General features: G+C 44.6%; 2 protein-coding genes across 2 annotated transcripts in view; one reads left to right on the top strand and one right to left on the bottom strand.

Moving 5' to 3' along the window:
- Window positions 1-25,591, bottom strand: part of LOC143957208 (uncharacterized) — a 165,529-nt gene that overhangs the window by 23,780 nt on the left and 116,158 nt on the right. The gene's annotated exons all lie outside the window — the stretch shown is intronic.
- Window positions 6,854-22,423, top strand: LOC143957118 (uncharacterized). Its single transcript, XM_077467265.1, has 8 exons — window positions 6,854-6,919; window positions 8,145-8,184; window positions 8,287-8,384; window positions 10,143-10,251; window positions 11,741-11,835; window positions 14,037-14,136; window positions 17,877-17,938; window positions 20,343-22,423. The coding sequence occupies exons 2-8, from the start codon at window positions 8,151-8,153 to the stop codon at window positions 21,630-21,632; spliced, it is 1,788 nt and encodes a 595-aa protein (XP_077323391.1). The 5' UTR covers window positions 6,854-6,919; window positions 8,145-8,150; the 3' UTR covers window positions 21,633-22,423.

A 25,591-nucleotide genomic window follows, 5' to 3' on the forward strand; every position in this document is an offset into this window, starting at 1 on the left:
TGGGGTGTTAGTTCCTTGGGGGCGGGGACTAATGAGGTTGTTTCCGTGCTCTCTGCAGAACAAAGGCCAGCACAATATGAATAAATGGAATAAAACGAATAAAAGCACTGCTCCAGATGATTTTTGTTTAACTTTTGGATAGAACGGAGAAGGCTTTGAACCTCTGCCAACTTTTATTGCAGTCTGTGTCCCCATTTGGGAGATTGTCCATACAATCTACAGTGCCAGGCCAAGAATGAATGCTGTCACATGGGAAGAGTCCCACAGCCCATGCAAGCCACCACTTGAGCGACTCAGAGTGCTTCTCCTTGACAGCTAAAGGAGTAGGCAGGGAAAGTGGAAATAAGGGGAGCATATCCTGGTGAGTGAGGAATGAAAGACGGGCAAAGAAAGGTTCACTTTAAAGAAGAACTGTGCCCAGGCTATGGACAGTCATATACAGCAGTTGCATAATTTGAACAAGCAGTATATATATATATATATATATTGTTGTGCTTTTTAAGGACATTTTCCCGCACAGTATTTATTGTAAGTAATTTTTAACGAAGATATTTTTAAGATACAGAATCAATCTATATGACACAGTCTATATATGTGAAACTTATTCACGGAGACGAGTGATCATACAAAATAGCTACATTTATTGGTTGACAGAAAACGAATATTTACATGAAATATTAAAATGCAGATTGCATTACTTGATCATTTTGACAATTAATAGAAACACCCTCAGACTGGGCGTAGTAGTACCTTGGACACAATTTTCACCATTATCACTTCTCGGTAGAATCAATAACCTTTTGATAATTGACAATTAAACAGAATGTCTGTATTTCACATGTCCAACCGTTACTATACTGCAGGTAAGTAAGTGGTTAAAGTGGAGGGCCACCATGAAAACAAAAAAATATTAAAAATTACAAAAAAATCTAAAAAAAAAAAAAAATGAAAAAAAATTTTTTTTTTACTTACCAGAAATGCCTGTTGCTAGGCACATAATCCTAATCTTCCTCTTCCTCCTCCGCGGAGATCTTCTGTCTTCTGTCCTCGTCGCGGCGTCTTCTGGGTAATGGGTCGCGCTGTGTTCTGGGAACTGTGTGTTCCAGAACACAGCGCGTCCCATTCAGAAAGCGCTGCGGGACTCGCGCATGCGCAGTAGGAAACGGGCAGTGAAGCCATAAGGCTCCACTGCCTGTTTCCCTTAGAGGGAATGGCGGCGCCGGGACCCGAGACCCGAGGGACGGGTCGGCCTCGGGCGGCCGACATCGCGGGCGCCTTGGACAGGTAAGTGTGTTTATTAAGTCAGCAGCTGCAGTGTTTGCAGCTGCTGACTTTTTTTTTTTTTTTTTTTAAACGGCCCTCCTCTTTAACAATGGGAAATAAATTAGACATTTGTTTGTCAATAAAATTGGCATCTATGCAAAAAGAAATTTATAATGAAAAATAGAATTTAAAGAAACAAATCTAAAAGGCGGTTATTGATTCGGGAGAAAGATTTTCAATAATAGAATATTCAAAAACATCAATATTTAAGAGAACATAGAAGATATAATAAACAAAAATATTTACCCATCCACAGGCTATTATATTACAAGTCCGCCGGACAATCCCCCCGTGTGTAGCCTCCGGCATACTTTTTTGACCCGAAAGTACGGCGGACTTAGAAAGTAGTTTTGCACTCCAATCTTCCCGCCGGACAATCCTGCCGTGTGTGTGCCGGTCCGCCGTACTTTTGAAATGAACGGACTTTTACCGCCCGGAGAAAAGTCCGCTCATTTCGAGCGGGTCTCCAGGTAGGCGGGGCCTGCGAAGGAGACGTCGCTGGCCCCGCCACCTGGTATGGACTTAAAGGGGAACCCCAACGCCGAAAAAAATCGGCGTGGGGGTCCCCCCAAGTCCACAACAGACCCTTGTCTGAGCACGCTACCCGGCCGGCCAGGAAAGGGGGGACGAGCGAGCGCCCCCCCCCCTCCTGAGCCGTACCAGGCCGCGTGCCCTCAACATGGGGGGTGCCCTGGGGAAGGGGGGGCCGCGCGGCCCCCCCCACCCCAAAGCACCTTGTCCCCATGTTGATGAGGACAAGGGCCTCTTCCCGACAACCCTGGCCGTTGGTTGTCGGGGTCTGCAGGCGGGGGGCTTATCGGAATCCGGGAGCCCCATTTAATAAGGGGGCCCCCAGATACCGGCCCCCCACCCTATGTGAATGAGTATGGGGTACAATGTACCCCTACCCATTCACCTGTAAAATAAAGTACAAAAAAAACACAACACACAAGATAAAATAATTTATTGCACAGCTCCGGGGGTCTTCCGTCTTCGGGGGTCTTCTCGCCGGACTCTTCTTCGTCGCCGCGGCCTCTTCTTCTGACTTCGGGGGTCTTGTCCCCCTCTTCGGTTCTTCTGCCGGGCCTTCGCGCCTTCTTATAGCTCTTTTACAGGCGGTGGCCCGGACTTCTGTCGCCGCAGCCGCTGCCTTCCGTTCTTCTTCTTCTTCTCCTGGAAATGTTGACTCAACGCTCTCTCCGGCCGCAATGCCAGGGACGCGCTGCGCGGCCACTTATATAGGGACAAGGGGCGGTGTCATCGGTTGATGTCGCATGGGTTGATTTGATCACCCCTGTGGTTTTTATTTTTTGCGCTATAAACAAAAATAGAGCGACAATTTTGAAAAAAAATGTAATATTTTTAACTTTTTGCTATAATAAATATCCCCAAAAAATATATAAAAAAACATTTTTTTCCCTCAGTTTAGGCCAATACGTATTCTTCTACATATTTTTGGTAAAAAAAAAAAAAAAATCGCAATTAGCGATTATTGATTGGTTTGCACAAAAGTTATAGCGTTTACAAAATAGGGTATAGTTTTATAGCATTTTTATTAATATTTTTTAGTAATGGCGGCGATCAGCAATTTTTATTGTGACTGCGACATTATGGCAGGCACATTTTTGGGACCATTGTCATTTATACAGCAATCAGTGCTATTTAAATGCACGGATTCCTGTGTAAATGACACTGGCAGTGAAGGAGTTAACCACTAGGGGGCGAGGAGGGGTTATGTGTGACGTTATGTTTTTTTTTTACTGTAGAGGGCGTGGCCTGGCATGTGGCGTCACTGATCGTCTTTCCCTATAAAAGGGAACAGACGATCGGTGACAGCCACAGTAGGAAGCACAGGGAAAGGTTTGTTTACACAGACCTCTATTCGTTCTTCAGCTCTGTGACCCGATCGTGGGACACCAGCGGCGTTCGGGTCCGCTGGTCCCGCGGCCATGGTCACGGAACTCAGGACTTCCACCCGAAAATGGAACTTCCACTTTTTGGAATACAGGTATTTGCTCCCACTTCCTGGCATAGATCCCTGCGGTGACCTACACCACTTCCGGCGCCTCCTCTTCTCTCCACCTCCGCTGTCTTCTGGGACAGTGAGGACGCGCAGCTCGACTCACGCATGCGCAGTAGGGAACCAGGAAGTGAAGCCGCGTGGCTTCACTTCCTGATTCCCTTACCGAAGATGGTGGCGGCAGCAGCCGAGAGCTGACGGGACAGATCGGCTTCGGCTGCCGACATTGCAGAGGCTCCCTGGACAGGTAAGTGTCCATATATTAAAAGTCAGCAGCTGCAGTATTTGTATCTGTTGGCTTTTAATACTTTTTTTTCGGCGGACCTCTGCATTAAATAGCATTGTTATGGCAGCAGCTAGCTGCCATAATTCTGGTATTTTTAAAAATGGCAGACGGTCCTCTTTCAGATAAAAGTGGTCTCAACGGCGGATTCGCTGGAGGGACCCCCCCATACATAAGCACATATGAAGGTGACATGCACATCTGCCAGCAGCACCAATCAGAATCAGTTCCATCCAAGTTTGACGCTGAACTCCAGCCTTCCCTTCAGTCATGCACAGGTGTACAGTCTCCTCTCCTGGACTGAAATGGCTTACTCTGATTTCACTGCACACTGTGAGCTTCTCAGAGTGTGCATTAGAAGCAGCAAGTCCAAAAGAGCCCATCTCATTTCCTGGCTGGAGAACGTCCAGCATCATCTAGCTCTGTTTTCTCCAGTCTGGCTCTGTCCCTGACCCACTTCCAGCAGACCAGGCAGAAGTCTCATGTGATTGGTCTTCCTGTGCTCTACAGCAGGGGGCTCCAAACTTTCAAAACAAAGGGCCAGTTTACTGTTATTCGAGCTTTAGGGGGGCCGGACTGTGGACAGTGAGAGTAAACTATGTCACAAGTTTGGTGGTCAGTGGGAGTTAAAAATTACATAGTGGATGTCAGGGGAAGGAATAGTGCCCGATGATTGGTATCAGTGGGAGGAATAGTGCCCCATCATTGGTATCAGTGGGAGGAATAGTGCCCCATCATTGATATATTGACAGGAATGGTGCCCCATCATTGGCAGGAATAGTACCCCATCATTGGTGTCAGTGGCAGGAATAGTGCCCCATAGTTGGTGTCATTTGGAGGAATAGTGCCCCATCAATGGTGTCAGTGGGAGGAAATAGTGCCCCATCACTGGTGTCAGTGGGAGGAATAGTGCCCCATCAATGGTGTCAGTGGGAGGAATGGTGCCCCATCACTGGTGTCAGTGGGAGGAATAGTGCCCCATACCCCATCAATGGTGTCAGTGGGAGGAATAGTGCCCCATCAATGGTGTCAGTGGGAGGAATGGTACCCCATCAATGGTGTCAGTGGGAGGAATGGTGCCCCATCAATGGTGTCAGTGGGAGGAATGGTGCCCCATCAATGGTGTCAGTGGGAGGAATAGTGCCCCATCAATGGTGTCAGTGGGATGAATGGTACCACATCAATGGTGTCAGTGGGAGGAATGGTACCCCATCAATGGTGTCAGTGGGAGGAATAGTGCCCCATCAATGGTGTCAGTGGAAGGAATGGTGCCCCATCAATGGTGTCAGTGGGAGGAATAGTGCCCCATCAATTGTGTCAGTGGGAGGAATAGTGACCCATCAATGGTGTCAGTGGGAGGAATGGTACCCCATCAATGGTGTCAGTGGGAGGAATGGTACCCCATCAATGGTGTCAGTGGGAGGAATGGTACCCCATCAATGGTGTCAGTGGGAGGAATAGTGCCCCATCAATGGTGTCAGTGGAAGGAATGGTGCCCCATCAATGGTGTCAGTGGGAGGAATAGTGACCCATCAATGGTGTCAGTGGGAGGAATGGTACCCCATCAATGGTGTCAGTGGGAGGAATAGTGCCCCATCAATGGTGTCAGTGGGAGGAATGGTACCCCATCAATGGTGTCAGTGGGAGGAATGGTACCCCATCAATGGTGTCAGTGGGAGGAATGGTACCCCATCAATGGTGTCAGTGGGAGGAATAGTGCCCCATCAATGGTGTCAGTGGGAGGAATGGTGCCCCATCAATGGTGTCAGTGAGAGGAATAGTGCCCCATCAATGGTGTCAGTGGAAGAAATGGTACCCCATCAATGGTGTCAGTGGGAGGAATAGTGCCCCATCAATGGTGTCAGTGGAAGGAATGGTGCCCCATCAATGGTGTCAGTGGAAGAATAGTGCCCCATTACTGCTCCGGGACATTGCAATGTATTCATTTCCTGCGGTGCCTCTCCTCCTGGGAGATGTGTGTCATCGTTCCCAGGAGTAATTGTGCATCGCCACAGTTTTGCATTGTGTTGTTTTCAAACAGGAAATTACGCAATGAAAAGTGGATCTAAGCGCCATTTTTAAAAAGGGAAAAGAAAGGTCTTTGTTGCCATTACCAGTGTGTTTGTATCCACAGCAGGCAGCTGCGGTGACGGAGGTGTGTAGAGCGGCTATAGCGGGGATCTTTGTGACGTTTTACAAGATTACTGCACTTTTATGTCTAATTCTCCATGAGGACTTTGGACCATGTAAGATTTGTAGAATGTAGAATGCGCATGCGTGAGATCGGGAGGTGCATGCTGGGTAGCCAGCAGCACCTTATTCCGGAACAGAGTCCTAGTGAGCTTCACATGCCCACAATCAAGATGGAAGCATTTAGGAAGACGAAAACTAAGATAAGTAAATCATTTATAAAAAAAAAAGATGTACTCGAAACGCGATTATATAATAAACATGATTTATTTTATCGTATTCATACAAGCTGAATGGATGGCAAAAAAATATATATATATATGTGGGCGGAACAATAGCCAATTGGAACATTACACTTTATTTACCTTTAAACTCATTGCAATCACGCCTATAATTGTTATTAGTGTAATATTATAATAATAATATTATAATAGTATAAATATTATCATATTATTATCACCAGCATAATTTGGACCCCCCAGCCCTTTTCTCCCATTCATAGCTCTTATTCTCTTCCAGCACCAGGAACACAGCTTTCACTTCCGCCCTCTGAATTCCGCACTTCCTTTCTATGCGTTCCACTGTTGCCATGGTGACGCGATCACACGATGACAGCGACCTGATAGACAGGAGACATAGACAGGAGAGCAGCGGCCATTTTCTTGTAGATTGTTGACATTAATCGGAAGCCTTTTTTAAAAAATTCAGTTTTTCTAAAATAGTTTTCTTTAATCTTTTTAAGCATGTTTAAAATAACAAATAAATTCGTGAATTTATACAAAACGTTTTTAATAGTATTGTCCGCGTTTGTGACGGCTGCCATTTTGTTGTAGACCAAACGCTGAGTGTCTGGTTCTAACAACAATACATATAAATATTCATCAATATGGACGAATATTTTTTTTTTTGTGGCGCCTTGCTCAGCTTCTAAGAAACGATAAACGTTTGTTTCATCGTTGTTGAACGTATTTGAAGAATGACATACAAGAAATAGGCCGGCCATTTTGTTGTAGCCCATAATTGAGGACAGGAAGTGGTTCCAGCTGTTGTCAGAATCTTGTTGTGATTGTGAGGCTGAAAAGTGTGTGCACAGTGAGGAGCAGGTAACAATTTGAACATATTCTTTGTATGGAGGAAGGAAGAGAGAAGAGGGGGTGCCAGCAGCCTTAGTGGACTGAATTGTGGTTTGGGGGTCATGTGAGTTTTTGTATCAGATCATAGATCCAGGCTGCAGGGCAGAGAGTGGCATCAGGCTGGGGGGCTGCCTGGATTTCTGCACATTGGGGGGGGGGGGGGGGGGGCAACCAGGTAAAAATGATATGTAGTAGTATTTCAGTGTGGAGCAATAGCCTAATTTTCCATAACGCTGACTGCCAATGTTCATCAAATACACAATTGACAAATATGGCTGCCACCAGCGTGCAGCTCTGTTTGCGGCAGTCAACATTTTTGCAGCGTTCTAGGGGCCAAGTATTGGATCTTCTTCACATTTGTAGTTTGAATGAAAAGCTCATCTGCCAGATCTCTTTTTAAAAATCACCCTATGAGCCCCCCCCCTCCCCCACCCTCAAGGGTTAAATCTTCAGTAAGGGTAGAGGAAGAAGCGCAAAGACTTACCTCGGGGCCCATTCACACCAGATGCGTATTACTGGTTGCCCAATGCTTATACGATAGGAAACCAAGGAATCTTAATTAGGGTTGGCCCTGCATTCTACATGATGGCATCAGGGTGTGATTGCCACCTGGAGCTCCGAAGGGAAGAGGCTTCCGGTCAGGACAGCAAGGGGGATGCCTTCTGGAGTGAAGAATAAGGTAAGTATTTTGGCTTCATTCTCTACGCCAACCCATCGATTCAACTGTTCCCCAAACCGTTCCATTTAAGGCATACCATGAAGGATAACATCACAGTTGCTTGTTCTCCCGACCGTATTGTCATGGAAACCAATAGCCAAAAGTCATAGCTGATCGCATCGGTGGGCACCATGGCAAGTGCAGATCAAACAGAGGCTACGATGGCTTCAAAGGAATGGAGGGTTTAGTTCCTTGCATAGTGTGTTTTGGGAGGGGGTTTCGGCTTTGAAGTGGATTGACAGGCCGGTGTATCAATATACTTTTATCAGCTTAGGTTGTAAAATTGGCCAGTCTAGGCGTATTTGGAAACAGTCTTCAGCCTGATTTTCTCCACACCAGCTAAAATGAGTCTTGAGGTGGAAATAGGTTGCCCTGCAAGGACTAGCACCCCCGGTACTTATCCAACATGAGAACTGTTCTTCTTTTTGTAATTTCTGATTTTTTTTTTTGTTTTTTTTTATCCAAACATTTGCCAAGGAGATCATGATGGAGAACCAGCTGCCCCTCACACCACCAGGTAAGAGGAAAGAAGATTATTGAGGAGCCACCTAGATACACACATCCTCTGATATAAGGACATAGAAACAATGTATTCAGTCAGTGTGTGTGTTTCCTACAGAAGGATCCAGTAACAGAAATCCCCCAGAGAGATGTCCCCGTCCTCTGTATTCCCGGGACTCCACACAGGAAGATCAGGAGATCCTTGAAGGCCATGTGGTAGGTTGATGGATATCAAATGTTCCAGATAACATACATTAGTGTTTCTCAACTGGGGTGCAGTGAGCGCGGGACCAATTTCCACTGGTATAGAGTCATGAGTTGCCATGGTGCTGGCAGGCCGGACACCAGTGGTATAACAACCAATGATGCTCTAGTGTCAGGAGGAAAGTCCATCTCCTGCAGACCTCCTTCACCTTCTGACCTCAAGAACACAGCTTTCCATTAAGGGTGGGACTTTAAAGGCACGGGCATGTAACAATAGTAAAATCCTTCTGACCTCTGCCAAGCTGCTACAGTCAAAAAGTATGGCTCTGATGTGAAGAGGGGGGCTGTGTGATTTTGAAAGCTCTGTGAAGTGGGGGGGGGGGGGCTGTATGACTGGAGGGCTCTATGATGATGGGGAGGCTCTGATGTGATGAGTGTACTTATGTATAGGGGGTACCTCTGATGTGATGGGTGCACTGACATGAAGGGGGGACTCTGACATGATTGAAGAGTTAGATGTGATAGAGGGACCTCTGATGTGAAGGGGGGGGGGGGGGGGGGTTTAGATGTAAAGGAGGGACCTCTGATGCTATGGGGGACATCTGATGTGATGGGGGGTTTCTGATGTGATGGGGGGGCACTGACATGAAGGGGGGACTCTGACATGATTGAAGAGTTAGATGTGAAGGGGGGTTTTGATGTGAAGGAGGGACCTCTAATGTTATGGGGGACATCTGATGTGATGGGGGGACCTCTAATGTGATATGGGAACCTCTGACGTGGTGGAAGGACCTCTGATTTGATGGGTACCTCTGATGTGATGGGGGACTCTGACATGATTGAAGAGTTAGATGTGAAGGGGGGTTTTGATGTGAAGGAGGGACCTCTGATGTTATGGGGGACGTCTGATGTGATGAGGGGGCTTCTTAAGTGATGGGGGGGGACCTCTAATGTGATATGGGAACCTCTGACGTGGTAGAAGGACCTCTGATTTGATGGGTACCTCTAATGTGATGGGGGGGCACTGACATGAAGGGGGGATTCTGACATGATTGAGGAGTTAGATGTGATGGAGGGACCTCTGATGTGAAGTGGGGACCACTGATGTTATGGGGGACATCTGATGTGATGGGGGGGGATTCTGAAGTGATGGGGGGACCTCTAATGTGATATGGGAACCTCTGATGTGGTGGAAGGACCTCTGATTTGATGGGGGGCTTCTGATGTGATGGGGGGGACCTCTGATGTGATGGAGTAACCGCTAATGGTATGGGGAACCTCTGATGTGATAGAGGCGACTTCTGACGTGGTGGAAGGAACTCTGATGTGATGGGGTGCTTCTGATGTGATGGGGGGGGACCTTTGATGTGATGGAGTAACCGCTAATGGTATGGGGAACCTCTGATGTGAAGGGGGGCTTCTGATGTGATAGAGGCGACTTCTGACGTGGTGGAAGGAACTCTGATGTGATGGGGAACCTCTGACATGATGGGGGGCCTCTGATATGATTGAGGAGTTTGCTGTGCTGAAGGGACCTTTGATGTGGTGAGGGGGGCTTTTGATGCCAAGTTAGTTTCATCAAGGCAGTTGTGTGCATCATCCCAGGCTCAGGTCACCCATTGATAAGTAACATTTACATTTTTTAGACTGGGGTGCCTTAGGATTTTGCATACTTTAAAAGGGTGCCACGACTGAAAAAAGGCTGGGAAACGCTGGTTTACATTGCAGAGAAGTTGTGCCGATCTTATGAGTTCTTAATTCTTTATCTAGGAGAACCATGTGGTTGCCATTAAAGAGGAACATACAGATGAAGATGAGATGTATCTGAAGGATGAGGAGCACTGTCAAGGGGAGGGAATTCCTCTGGAGATGAGCACAGGTGAGTGTGTACTGTCTGAGCTCCAGGTTCCTCCTGTGTTCCTTCATCAGCCTATAGAACATTCAGAGGACCTTCCCATAGTCATCCAGTTCTTCTCATAGTGCAGTTCTGCTGGCTAAGATGGATGTTCTACCCTCAAAGGTCCGCTTCCTTTTTATTGCCCATTGTCACCTAGTGTAGGTTTACACACAGAGGGCGGGTAAGCGGAAAATGCTGGATGGTGCCTGTACATGAGCCAGGAATTTTACCACTTCAATACCGAACGCTTTCACCCCCTTCCTGCCCAGGCCAATTTTCAGATTTCAGCGCTGTCACACTTTGAATGACAATAACTCAGCTATGCAACACTGTACCAAATGAAATCTTTTTTTTTTGGAAACTGTGTTACCATAGTGACACTGCGCTACTACTACTGGGGAGATGATCAGGATTTTTTCTTTACACTATAAATGCTTATAACAGTGATAATCACCGTTATATGCAATCATTTTTATGAATAGCATATATTTGTTGCCAGTGTTTTCTATTGTGATAGCTGTGATTGGCCACAGCTATCACGTGGTACATATGCACTGTCCCTGTCTTTACCATGTGATCACTGTGACCAATCACAGAGATTATCACAATAATACACAATCAATGGCTATGACTGAAAGCCATTCATTGAGTACAACGGATGTGTATGTGTTGTACGGGCCAGTCCTGGTATCATGTGATCCCTGTGACCAATTACAGCAATCACATGGTACTAGGGCTGACCCAGTACAACGATCTGAGCCACAGCGCGGCCGCTAAAGCACGCAGGATTTTGTATGACATCCATTTAGGATGGGGAAGCTCCCGCTCAGCTGTCATTTTGCTATAGGCCAAGTGGGAAGCAGTTAAAGTCGCTCTATCCTACCCATTGTGAGAAGTTTACAGTGTGCAGTAAATCAGAGTAAGCCATTTCAATTCAGGAGAGGGGGATCAATACCTGTGCAAAACTGAAGGGAAGGCTGGAGGTCAGCTTCAAGGTACATAACATAGATATACAGTGGAACCTTGGTTTACAAGCATAATCCGTTCCAGGAGAATGCTTGTAATCCAAAGCACTTGCAAATCAAAGCAAATTTCCCCATAGAAGTCAATGGAAATGAAGATTATTCGTTTCACGTTGACTTCTATTGCATGCAATACACATGTGGCCAGAGGTGGGGGGCATCGGGGAGACTCAGAAATAGAGACCACTCGGATGCACTCGGAAAACCTGTGAAAGGCTCGGAAACACACGGGAAGTATTTTTGAGCCATTCCGAATGGCTCAGAGTGTCACTGGCGCCCCTGCACCTCTGGCCAAATGCGGTACTGCACACCGCAGAGGCTTGAATCCTGCAAGACAACACTCACAACCCGAGTCGGGATTTAAAAAAAATAATTGCTCTTATTGCGAAACGCTCATTATGAAAATGATATACAGTATTCATGTGACTTTTTATGTGTGTTTCCTACAGATAGATCCAGTAACAGAAATACCCCAGAGAGATGCTACAGTCCTCTTTATCCTCAGGATTCCACACAGGATGATAACATTTCAAACAAGGACCTGGTGGGTTGAAATTAAAGTAGAATTAAACCTTGGCATAAACGTTCTTCCATCTATGATGCCATATGTCTAGTAGGCTGTGGAATGTTTTATTTTCTTGTAACTTTTTGGCTTGAGCAGTCCACATGCATACAGTGGGGAAAATAATTATTTGATCCTCTGCAGATTTTGTAAGTTTGCCCACTTACAAAGAAATGAAGGGTCTATCATTTTTATCATAGGTGTATTTTAACCACTTTAGGACCAGGCCTATTTCTGGGTCATGCTTTGCTGTTTTTTTGTTTTGTTTTTTGCCTTCCTCTGGATGAACTTTGGGTATAGTATTGTGTATATAGGATTGTATAATTTTTCTTTTTTCGCTCCTATTGGTTGAACTAGATGGACTTGTGTCTTTTTTCAACCAGACTACCTATGTAACTATATGCAACATGCTGCGCTCATCCCACCTTGTTCCTTTTAGTTTGTCCCGCTTTGGTACGCTCTGGTGTACATCTTCCTCTGAGTCCCATCATTCCTTGTGCTCCCTTTGGACTTCAAGCTGTATGTGCTGGCATCTGCTTAGGTTCCACCGGCAGCTGGCATCCTATGGTGACAACACTGCTCCTGATTAGAAGGCTGCTCATGGAGTGTTGTCACCATAAGAATGCAAGAAACTTACATGATCTCAAAGTAATATTAAAACAAAGCTTGAAGAAAAAGAGGAAATGTTGGCGAATCTGGAGCTTGAGCTACCATTTTAGCGTTTTTCATTTTTAGGTTTAGTTACACTTTAAAGCGGAACTCTAGTGTTACCCCCAACTTCTACCCCCTTAAAAAAAAAGTCTCTCCCTTGGGGGGTGGGCAATCAAACTAGACTCTGTTAAGCCCCGTACACACGATCCGATTATCGGACGAATGATCGTCTGTTTTTTTGTTTTTTTTGCATGCTAATCTCACGTCGAATCTGATGAGTTTACTAAAGTTACGTACGACAGAATAAAAATTCGGAAGTGATGTCATGTGTTGTAATGCATTTGTATTGCATTTTTGAATGATAGCTGTACTGATTCAACTAAAATGGTACGATCTGGCATTATATGAACAAAAATTCCCATGCATGTCTGATAGAATAATATTGGATGAACTGTAATGATCGGCTCTCGAAAGCTCTGTACTAACGATCCGATTATCGTATGATCGATTCGAATGCGGCATTTTACGTACGATTTTCGGATTGTGTGTAACAGGCTTTAGGGATCTGGAATGAGGGCGGCACAGTGGTGTAGTGAGTAGCACTCTCGCCTAGCAGTAAAAAGTCGCTGGTTCGAATCCCAAGCACGACACTACCTGCCTGGAGTTTGCATGTTCTCCCTGTGCCTTTGTGGGTTTCCTCCGAGTACTCCGGTTTACTCCCACACTCCAAAGACATGCAGGTAGATTAATTGGCTTCTGTCCAAAATTGGCCCTAGTATGTGAAGGGGGACCTTGGATTGTGGGCTCCTTGTGCAATGTACAGGGATAGGGAGAATTGTAGACACTCACTCAGGTTGAACTGGATGGACTGGTGTCTTTATTCAACCTTACTAACTATGGAATGGCTGTTGGCACAGGAAATGGAAACAAAAGGAAAGTTTTTCTACACCTTGACCACTTGGTCGAAGTTCCGATAATCATCTGAGCTTCTGACTTGGGCCAAAGAGGACTTTCCGTTTCCCTCCCTAGATGTTTACTTCTCCGCTCTGGCTGCCCCTTTCTACCCTCATACCCTCCCCCTCGTCTACTCTAAATTTAATTTCTGTTTCATGTATTTGAAAAACTTTAATAAGATTGAAAAGGAAAAAATTCTGGGTCCCCTGCAGGTCCTTCCTTTTCTCCTTTAATGGTGATGGTGGGTGAACCTTGGATTCTCAAGAGGTGAGCTTCATTCAGTACATGTACTCTGTCTTCAGGTTGATGACATGCCCCAGGCGGCAGATCCATGACACCCTGGGCTCACAGAAAGTGGGTTGAATGATACTGGCTGTCATTCAGCCCAAAAGACTGAGGGCATCTAGTGGTGAAAAGGAATCACTGCAGGGGACAATGCCGGTGTGTAGGGGAGCATTTTTTCTTGTACAAGTCCATTCATTTTCATTTATTTATTTTGCATGGCATTATCTGTATTTCTATTCTGTTTTATTTCATATAACATACAATGTATTGAATAATGGATATGTGTTGTTCAGAATGAAAATCTCATTATTAAAGTAGAGGTGAAGGAAGAAGACAATTTATCTGGTAACGAGTCAAATAAGGAGGAGGAAATTCCTAGAGAGATCAGCACAGGTGAGCTTTTTTATTCCTTTATTGGCGATCCTGCCAGTAACACACTGCCTGTTATAGTGTGACAACACCCACTCACTGTATCTATTGAGGAGCAGTGTTGTCACCCTGATTTGTACACCTCCTCTCTTCATCTCCATTGCCCGGAAAGGATATTATTTGATCAGTTCACTAGACAGGATGTTACAAGAACATTGTAGTTATAGATAGATCATCATGTATTTTCTGTAGTTGCAGAAAGTGTACTTAGTCTGAAAAAAACTAATGTAGCCACCAGTCTAAGGACTGGTGTAGCTGCAATATTTTACATTATTGTTTTTGGTTTTAAATATCCTTTTGGGCCAAAAATACACAAATTGACAGCAGTGTTCTACAACAGCAGCCCCCAACCTCTCCGGCAACAGGGACCACCTCACAGAAGACAGCCCCGCCACAGACTGGGGAAGGGGGTACAGCTTGTCACCTGGGTATGGGAGAGGACGGGAAGGGGGGGTGCAATCTGTCACCTGAAGTCAGCTGAGTATAAAGGACCCCAGGACACAGTGATGATCTTTCTATCATATTGACTGTAGCAGTGTATCGGTCTCACCAGTGCTCTGTGACGATCCTGTCCCTCTCCTGACTCTCCTCCCTCCCCTTTTCCTTCCCCTTCTCATTGTTCTGCCCCTTCCCTTCATCTCTCTTCCTCCCGCTTGTCACCAATGTGACCACAGCGAGATAAGGGAAAAGTGGTGGTGGGAGAAGGGTAATGAGCTCCCTCTGGTGGTTGGAAGGTGGCAGTGCAGGCAGTCCTGGCTCGCTTGCCTGCCACCCACCTCTCGCCGCCTCCTTGGCCCAACACCAGTCCGCCACCCGAAGGTTGGAGACCTCTGTTCTACAATATACAAAGTTTGTGGTCACCTGACTATCACACATACACTGTATGGCCAGCAGGATGCAGACCCTCCTACAAATTGCTTCCTGTGAAGGGTACTGTTAATGCATGCAAAGACATTTTACAGCAAATTGTGCTCTTCCAACATTGTGGTAAGAATTTGGGGAAGGCCCCTTTCCGGCAAGACTGTGCCCCTGTGCACAAAGCCAGCCCTATAAAGACATGGTTAGACCAGTTTGGTGTGAAGGAACTCAAGTGGTGAGTCCTGACCTCAACTCTATAGAAATCCTTTGAGATGATTTGGAATGCTGATTGTGAGTCAGATCTTCTCATCCAACACCAGTACCTGACCTCACAAATGCTATTTTGACTGAATGGACACAAATTCCCACAGACACACTCTGAAATCTTTCCAGATGGGTGGAGGCTGTTATAGCAGCAAACAGAGAAGAATGCGACTCAATGCCAATGGGTTTGGAATGGGATGTCCAACAAGCTGACATAAGTGTGATGGTCAAGTGTCTACAAATGGTGTACACGATCCTATTAAGAAGTCAACATCTCTAAAAATGGGCCTCAGTTAGATAATACTGTAGTGCTCTTCTGCTTACGTTGTACATTGAGGGAGAACTCTGTATGCTCAGGTCTCTATGTTGAGGGTCTTTTCCCATCTTCTCACATCTGGCAGTACAAAGTATCATTATGGATCCACGGGATGGCTCCATAATAATGTCCATGGTTTTGGAATAGGATGTCCAACAAGCTCATATAGGTATCATAGCTGGTGTCCACAAATGGTGTACAAGATCTTAACTCCGTTCACACTTGTACGACTCCAAAGTTGCATGACTTTGGAGTGCAACTTTGATACAACTTTGTATGGGTGCGACTTGGATGTGACTTATCCCTCTGCAAACTTTGACCAACTGTTGCATGTAAAACATTCAGGTACGACTTTCATGCAATTTTTGAGGGTTAACATTGAAGTATATGACCCTCCAAGTTGCATGAAAGTCAGACCAAAGTAGTGCATGAACTACTTTGAAGTCGCTATGACTTTAAAAAACACTTCCCGACCACCCTATAGCAGATTTACTGCTACACGGCGGCTGTTCTGTGCAGAATCATATATATATATATATATATATACACACATATACACATATACACATACACACACACACACACATAAAAATGTATTCCGCATAGGGAGTGCGCGTGTGCCGCTTCTGCTGTGATTAATCACAGCAAAAGCCGATCAGCGGGTGCCAGCCAATGGATGTCCGCCGGCACCTGCTGATTGGTGAGGAGAGACAAAGGACAAGGCAGAGCTCCGTCCTGTCAGCGGGGATGTGCTGGATTTTGTTTCCCTGCAAAGCAGAGAATAAAATCCACAACATCCCTTAGTGAAAGGACCACATAGTGTACACAAATACATTAGGGCACACAGATAACCCTTTGATCGCCCCTGATGTTTAACTCCTTCCCAGCCAGTGTCATTAGTACATTGACAGTGCATATTTTTAGCACTGATCACTGTTTTGGTGGCACTGATTCCCACAAAGTGTCAGTTAGTGTCAGAATGTCCACCGCAATATCGCAGTCCCACTATAAGTCACTGATCGCCGTAATTACTAGTATAAAAAGAATCCATTAAAAATGCCAGCATATATCTCATAGTTTTTAGATGCTAAAACATTTTCAAACCAATCAATATATATGCTTATTGGGATTTCTTTATACCAAAAATATGTAGCAGATTGCATATTGGCCTAAATTTGTGAAGACATTTACATTTTTTTTTATTTTTTATTATTGTATAGGTTTTATAGCCTAGAGGCGATTCAGTTCGCATTGTGCGCTATACAAGTGTTTCATTCATTCATTCATTCATTCATTCAAAGTAAAAAGATTGACAATTTTGAAAAAAAATAATATATATTATTTTCTTTTAAAGTGCAAAAAACCAAAACAAAAAAAAACATTTTTTTTCTTTTAAAGTGAAAAAAAACAACAACAAAAAAAAACAGAGGTGATCAAATACCACCAAAAAAAATATCTATTTGTGAAAAAAAAGACCTATATTTCATTTATGTACAGTGTTGCATGACCATGTTGTCAGTTAAAGTAGCGCAGTGCTGAATAGCAAAAAAATGCCCTGGTCATGAAGGGGGTAAAACCTTCCAGAGGTTAAGTGGTTGATCATAGCAGGAGGCTTCTAACATGGTCCCTGCCTTAAGCCATGCCTCTCAGAGGGAACAATGTCGGATGCCATCCCCTTTGATTAAACTTCATGGTGGGACTTTATGGAAGTGCAGCTTTGTCTTTTATTTTTTGCCATTTTTTTTCATCTGCTCCATTATAGAAATTTTTCACTGAAGACTAAAATGTCATATATAACCTAACATAATGTATATAACGTAACGCAGTGCCATATAGCAAAAAAAAAAAGCCTTGCCATGAAGGGGGGTAAATCTTCTGGAGGTCAAGTGGTTACATGGCACATATATGAATGGTTATCAGTAAAAAACATGGGGTACAATTTGTCATGCTAGTCTGATATCCAAAGTTGCATGAAAAGTCACATAAATGCCAATGGGGTCCTCTCATCAATTTAACAGTTTCAAAAAAACAGCACCATGGCAACTGCAGATAATACAGAAGCCAATATGGCTGCTTCCTTTGCTGAAAACAATAGGGGGGTTTAGGTCCGTTTTAGGAAGTCCGCATTTTTAAAGAAAAGGATTAAATCATACTTGATGGCTCTTCTGCTGAGGGTCTCTTCCTATACCTAGAGAGAGGACTGGGGTGTTGGGGAAGGTGTATGCTGCTTCTGAAGAAAAGGGTTGACCATTCCTGTTCCTTTCAGATGGACGATACAGAAGATTAAAAATGCGGAAACGTCAACTCGCTGCTCCGAATGGAGAAAAGGTACGTTTAGCACAGTTCATGGTGGGTTCCATGTTTCTTACGTGGCAGACTTCTCTAAACAGATCATGAAATACTGTTAAAATTAAGATGGGCATAGCAGGAGGCTCATTGATTTAAAAAAAAAAGTGTGACAGACCCAACCGGGACAGGGACTTTTGGAGGGAATTGCAGGATAACCTCTCACCTACTGACTATGGGCCCTGGCGTTTCAGGGATCTACGAGCATTCAGGAAGATGTCCTGTTAAATGTAATAATGTCATCTTGCATCATATAACAGTCAAGGAAGCCATGATGGTCTCTGCCAACTTGAAACACAGTGAGAAGATGGTTGTGAAAAGAAAGCTGGTTAACGAGATTTGGACAGCCCTAGGTCTTCTTGAATACTGGTGCCAGACTGTCTGGGTGGACGGTGCCCTAAGTTACCTTGGCTTGTCTAGGTGACTAGTTGTTGATTAGTTCATGTTAATTGGATCAGATCACTATCAGCTATTAGTTGCTAGATGTGGATTAGCATACTGCTGCTAAGCTGTTGCTTAGATGTGCGCATTGCTTAGGATAATGTGATCAGCCTCTTATCTGATCTTGTGTGGTTTATGTTCTGTGTGAGTTTACAATAAAGAGAGTTCCAGTTTGCACCTAAGCTGGTGTCATCTAGATCTTGGGTGCTCAGCTATAATACCTGGTTCTAGACTGGAGGAAGCCCTATACTGAGGGAAGCGCCAAAACTGGGTACTGGACGTCACAGGAAGGTGTAATGGTTTTTATCAAATTTTATTTAAAATACTTAAAAAACAAAACAAAAAAACATGTTTTATATATTAGTATTTTAATTATTTTTACTATATTAATAATTTATAATGTGATGCATTTTCTTTTTGGCAGCCTCTTTATAACTAACTACACCCGATGGGTCTTGTCTTACTTTCTTTTTTTCTTCTTTTTTTATTTTTTTTTCCTAATGCCACGTACACACGACCGGAATTCTCGTCGGAAAAAGCTCTGATGGTTTTCCCGATGGAATTCCGACGGAATTCGGATCAAGCTGTCTTGCCTACACACGGTCACATCAAATTCCAATCGTTTATAACGCAGTGACGTACAACACATACAACGGGACTAGAAAAGGGAAGTTCAATAGCCAGTAGCGAATAGCTTCCGTCTCGTAGTTGAATCTGAGCATGTGTGATTTTTGGCTTGTCGGAATTACATAAACACGATCGGAATTACCGATAGAAAGTTTTTCTGTCAGGAAAATTGAGAACATGCTATCAATTTTTGGCTGGCGGAAATTCGGACAGCTAAATTCTGATGGAGCATACACACGGTCGCATTTTCTGATAAAAAGCTCTCATCTGTCTTTTTCTGGCCGGAATTCCGATCGTGTGTACGCGGCATAATAGTTATAGATGGACTCAGGAAAGGTAGATAATTCTGTATTTATATTGCTGTCACTGACACAGATAGGGAGATGTAGCCTCATTTTTCCTTTCCCAGTGTCAGTAGTATAAGAAAAAGGGAGTCGTGTTGTCAGAAAAATACTGACAGTAGTAATAACCTGTGTGTTTTGTTTAGGACTGTGTCACCGCTGGAGAGATTTCCCATTACTTCCTGTCCCTATAGCAAGTAAAGGAAAACATCTCTAATGGAGCACAGACCACAGTAAAAATTAGACAGAGGTTAGATCCTATTCTACTTTGTCCAAAATAACCAAAAACATGGAGTTGGGTGAGTTGGAGAGCAGAGTTAAGTATGCAAGTCATTTAGCATGCTATGTAATCTGATCTCCCCAGCCCTATAGTTGTTTCTCACAGTCAATGAACTGTTGCTTTGCGTCCACCACATACTGTATGCAAGTGTGCATTATGAAATATTCGTATGCAGTATTTTAAACATAACTGTAAACATTAAATTTTTACTACTGATTGTAATAAAATAAAAAGTCTGATAAAAGCTATTTATTCTCTTTACATGTGATTTAAAGCAGGGGTTCCTAACCCCCAGGCCATGGACTGTTGCCGATCTGTGGTATGTTGGGCCATGCAGAGGTGGGTGGTCAGCAGGCAGCCTGCATAACCTGCACTGTCACCCTCCCGCCACCGGGGGGTGCCCGCTTCTTTCCCAGCCTAGCTAATCCCTTCCCTCTCTGTGGTCATCTAACCTACAGAGAGGAAGGGGGTGAAGAGGGAGCAGAAGGGAAAGGAGAAGGGCCAGGGCAGCCCAGAGGTGACAGGTTGTGGTAACGCCTCCAACCCCCCTCCGAGGTGACGGGCAGCACACACACCAACTCAGTTCCCACCCAACACCCCCCCCCCCCCCCACCCCTCTTTTAGGGCGATTTATTTATTTATTTTTGTAAGTTACGGAAAAAAAGTTGTAAAATATAAATCTATGTTTCCCTTTTAGAGAAAATCAAGAATCGGTAAGCCGCTGTCTTGCAGCGACTGCGGAAAGAGGTTTTCACAGAGGTCCCAGTTAAACTATCACCGGCGGATACACACAGGAGAGAAGCCCTACTCGTGTCCTGACTGTGGAAAATGTTTCAGGCAAAAAGATCATCTACTCCGGCACCAGATAACCCACACGGGGGAGAAGCCATACTCGTGTCCGGAATGTGGGAAGCTTTTTACCCAGAAGGCCTCTCTTGGCAAACACCAGGCTTTACATTCGGGGGAGAAGCCCTATTCATGCTCAGACTGTGGGAAGTCCTACCGGCAGAAGTCAACGCTGGTCAAACACCAGCAGGTCTCCATGAAGAAGAAGCCTTTCTCCTGCGATGACTGCGGGAAATGCTTTGAGAAGAAGTCCATCCTCATTGGGCATCAGAGAACCCACACGGGGGAAAAGCCGTTTACCTGTGCTGAGTGCGGGAGGAGCTTCGCTTTGCGCTCTACTCTCCTGGTTCATCAGTCCATCCACTCGGGTGACAAGCCGCTCTCATGTTCTCTCTGTGGAAAGGGCTTTCTGCACAAGTCCCGTCTTATCCTTCATCTTAGAGTCCACACGGGGGAGAGGCCCTTCTCCTGCTCGGAATGTGGGAAGTGTTTTATGCGCAGAGCTCGGCTGGTTGAACATCAGAGGCGCCACACGGGAGAGAAGCCATATTCATGCTCTGAATGTGGCCAGAGATTCACGGAGAGGCAGTTGCTCAATTTCCATCAGAAGAAGCACGCTGATAAGAGCCAAAACTCCTGCATGATCTGTGGCAGATGCTTCATACACAAGTCCAGCTTGGTCAAACACTGGAAAATCCATACCGGTGAGAAGCCGTTTTCCTGTGCCGATTGTGGGAAAAGCTTTGCTCATAAATCACACTTGGACCGGCACCAAAACATCCACACTGGCGAGAGGCCTTTCTCCTGTGAAGAGTGCGGAGAAACCTTTCGGTGGAAGACCTCCTTCGTCGAACACCAAGCCATGCATTCGGGCAAGAGGCCGTTCTCCTGTTCAGACTGCAGGAAATGCTTCGCACACAAGTCGCAGCTGGAAAGGCACCAAAGGGTTCACACTGGGGAAAAGCCCTTTTCCTGTGCGGAATGCGGCAAGTGTTTCCGGTGGAAGGCCGACATGGTCTGCCACCAGGCCACGCACAGTAGTGAGAATCCATATTCATGTCCAGATTGCGGAAGATCCTTCACCAGGAAGTCTTCCCTCAACAGGCATCAGAAAAAGCAACTGTGTGCAAAACCAGTTTGACGTCCATGCATATTGTCCCTAGAAGCCTCAAATTGCATTGGACATGATATTTTTTGCATCTGTAGATACAAAGGAAAGATTGAACTGCTCCAAGTCCTGAACCTATTCCTCTGGCCCCCTCAAGTGCTGGCATCATAAATTCATCCTGCTCGGCACATATGGCAAAACCGAAAGACAACGGCGCACTTCCATAAAATCCCACCATGAAGTTTAACTACCGGCCAACCGCTCACAGTAAATATATACATGTACGTGATGGCCTTCTTTTAGGTTTGGGGCATGCATGTACTTGCCCCTGCTGACTCATGCTGCGAATGGTCACGGCAGGAGTTTGGCAGCAGATTTCAGCCAATGATGTCAGCTGATGGGCTGTGTCCAATCACACAGAGAGTTCTGTGTTTACAAACACACAGAGCTCTATGTACAGGGAACAGCGGTCTGGCTGTTTCTTCTTCCTGTAAAGCAGGGAGAAAAAACAGCCAGATTTAGTAAGTAAAAGCCGCACACGTTGTTAGGCACCCAATTAACTTCTTAATTGCCCCTAGGAGATAACCCCTTCCCAGCCAGTGTCATTAGTACAGTATTATCACTGATCACTGTATTAGTGTCATCAGTGTCTCCAGATTTCCCACCACCCTATAACAGTCACACTATATGTCTCTAATCACATCCATTACAGTATAGCGTCTATAGCTACATAAATTCCAGTATACAGTATCTCACAAAATTGAGTACACCCCTCACATTTTTGTAAATATTTTATTATATCTTTTTATGTGACAACACTGAAGAAATGACACTTTGCTACAATGTAAAGTAGTGAGTGTACAGCTTGTATAACAGTGTACATTTGCTGTTCCATCAAAATAACTCAACACACAGCCATTAATGTCTAAACCACTGGCAACAAAAGTGAGTACACCCCTAAGTGAAAATGTCTAAATTCGGCCCAATTAGCCCAATGAGACCAAGATAAACTTATTTGGTTTGGATGGTGTCAAGCTTTGCCTACAGTCAAGCATGGTGGTGGGAGTGTCATGGTCTGGGGCTGAGTGAGTGCCACCGGCACTGGGGAGCTACAGTTCATTGAGGGAACCATGAATGCCAACATGTACTGTGACATACTGAAGCAGAGCATGATCCCCTCCTGTCGGAGACTGGGCTGCAGGGCAGTATTCCAACATGATAATGACCCCAAACACACCTCCTGCTAAAGGAGCTGAGGGTAAAGGTGATGGACTGGCCAAGCATGTCTCCAGACCTAAACCCTATTGAGCATCTGTGGGGCATCCTCAAATGAAAGGTGGAGTTGCGCAAGGTCTCCAACATCCACCAGCTCCGTGATGTCATCATGGAGGAGTGGAAGAGGAACCCAGTGGCAAATTGTGAAGCTCTGGTGAACTCCATGCCCAAGAGGGTTAAGGCAGTGCTGGAAACTAATGGTGGCCACAGAAAATATTGACAATGTGGGCCCACTTTGGACATTTTTACTTAGGGGTGTACTCACTTTTGTTGCCAGCCGTTTAGACATTAATGGCTGTGTGTTGAGTTGTTTTGAGGGGGCAGCAAATGTACACTGTTATACAAGCTGTACACTCACTACTTTACATTGTAGCAAAGTGTCATTTCTTCAGTGTTGTCACATGAAAAGATAAAATATTTACAAAAAATGTGAGGGGTGTACTCACTTTTGTGAGATACTGTATAGTTTGTAGTTTCACACAAACCAATTAATACATTAAAAATGGTTAATATTTTATTTCTACCAAAGACATGTAGCAGAATACATCTGGGCCTAAATGAATAAAATTAGATTGTATTGGATATGTTTTATAACAGAAAATAGAAAAGATTTTTTTTTTTATTCCAATTTTTCTGTCTTTTTTTCATTTATAAAATAAATAACCCAGTGGTGATAAAATACCAACAAGAGAAAGCTCTATTTGTGTGAAAAGTTATATTAAATTCATTCGGGTACAGCACTGTGCATGACTGTGCAGTTGCCAGTTAAAGTAGTGCAGTGCTGAATAGCAAAAAATGAACATGAAGGGGGTAAAACTTTCCAGAGGTCTAGTGGTCTATCAAAGCAGTAGGCTTCTAACTGCTCTAATGCCCCATACACCCAGTCAGAAATTCAGGCGGGAAAAGTCTGATCGAATTATGTTGTCGGAAAATCCAATCGTGTGCGGACTCTAGCAAGCTTTTTCCGTCTGAATTTTCGACAGAAAATTTTTTTGAGCAGGACTTTTCCGACAATAAAATCCTGACTTTTTCCGATCGTGTGTATAGAATTCTGACGCACACATGCTCAGAATAAATTTGGGGACGAAAGCTATGGGCTACTGACCTCTACGTAGTCCCGTTGTACGTTTTGTACGTCACCTCGTTCCGTACAATCTGATTTTCCGACAACTTTGTGCGACCGTGTGTATGCAACACAAGTTTCGGCCAAAATCCGTCGGAAAAAATCAGATGGATTTTGTGGACAGCCATGCCTGTCAGAGGGGGGCTATGTCAGATGCCCACCACTTTGATTTATCTTCATGGTGGGACTTTATGGGAGTGCGGCTTTTTCTTTTGTTTTTGCCATTTTTTATTTTTTGTTTTGCATCTGCTCCATTATAGATATTCTTCAGTAAAGACTAACATTTCTTCCATTTATGGAAGGGTTTGACCTGTGATTTACAACATTCAGCTCATTTACCTACCAGGTGAGAACAGAGGAGCTCTTTTTTTGACATTTGCTGTGATCTGGTGGACAGGTTGCCGGAGGAGGTTCTACCATAAATGTACTCCATTGGCAGTGCCGGTGCTCAACCATTCAGCCCATTACCTTCTGTAGTAGAGCAAGGGAATGTAAAAAACAAAAACTTATTAAAAACTAGCCATTATGAGGTGGGTTGATTGCGTGAGGAGATATGCCGCAAATACTTTAATTCAATTAGGATTCATTGGATTCTATCGGGACTGATTTTTGGATGAAGGGGGGAGGTAATGTCTGCTATAGCTGCGTGTTCTGTTCCTTGAGGATCTATTGCACCATCGATCAAAACCATGGCTTATCCCGGGACTATCCAATAAATGTTTATGAGCCGAGTACTGTCAAATTATAAAAAGCATAGCCTTTGTGAGGGCAGAAAGTATTCAGAAGTTTCCTGGAGAATTCCTTTAAAAGTGATTTCCTTACCTTATTCCAGTGCTATGGTGCTTTGGGCTACCTTCACGTGTGCAACCACAGCCAGAAGGAGGACGATGTCTGGTATAGCATGTGCAGTGCTGATAGAAAACGACATAAGGCCTCACGTTCTCAGAAAAGTTGGTCGATGCATGCACAGTCAACAACTATCACCAAATCTGATTACAGAAAGTCATATCAGTCATTGAGCATCTCTCATGATACATGGCTTATGCTTAAAGTGGAACTTTAAAATGAAGTCCTGCTAGATGACTTCATGCTGGCCCCTTTTGCAGGTATAGCTATGTAAAACATTAAAATAAGTGTCTATACCAGACTTTCTCAATCTTTTAACCCTAGAGGAACCCCGAACATAATTTTCAGGTCTCAAGGAACCCTTACTAAAACCAATTAATTAAGGAAGGGTCAATAGGAACAATGCCCCTTATACTGGTGGTCAATAGGAAGAATATGCCCCTTAGCCCTTGTACACACGGTCGGAGATTCCGTCGGAATGTGTCCTATCGGACCGTTTTGTCGGATATTCCGACTGTGTGTGGTATGCATCGGACTGTTTCCGTCGGAATATCCGTCGGACCAAATTTTCCAACTTGCTGGAAATATTTTCCGACAAACTGGTCTGATAGGACATACTCCGATCATGTGTAGAGAATTCCGATCGGACAAAGTGCCACGCATGCTCAGATCAAATTCCTACATCAAAGCTATTGGCTACTAGCCTGAACGTAGTCCCATCGTAACGAAATTACGTCATCACATTCTG

The sequence above is a fragment of the Lithobates pipiens genome, unplaced genomic scaffold (assembly GCF_037356315.1).
Source record: "Lithobates pipiens isolate NorthernLeopardFrog02 unplaced genomic scaffold, aLitPip1_a1.2 Scaffold_51, whole genome shotgun sequence".
Classification (NCBI taxonomy): Eukaryota; Metazoa; Chordata; class Amphibia; order Anura; family Ranidae; genus Lithobates; species Lithobates pipiens.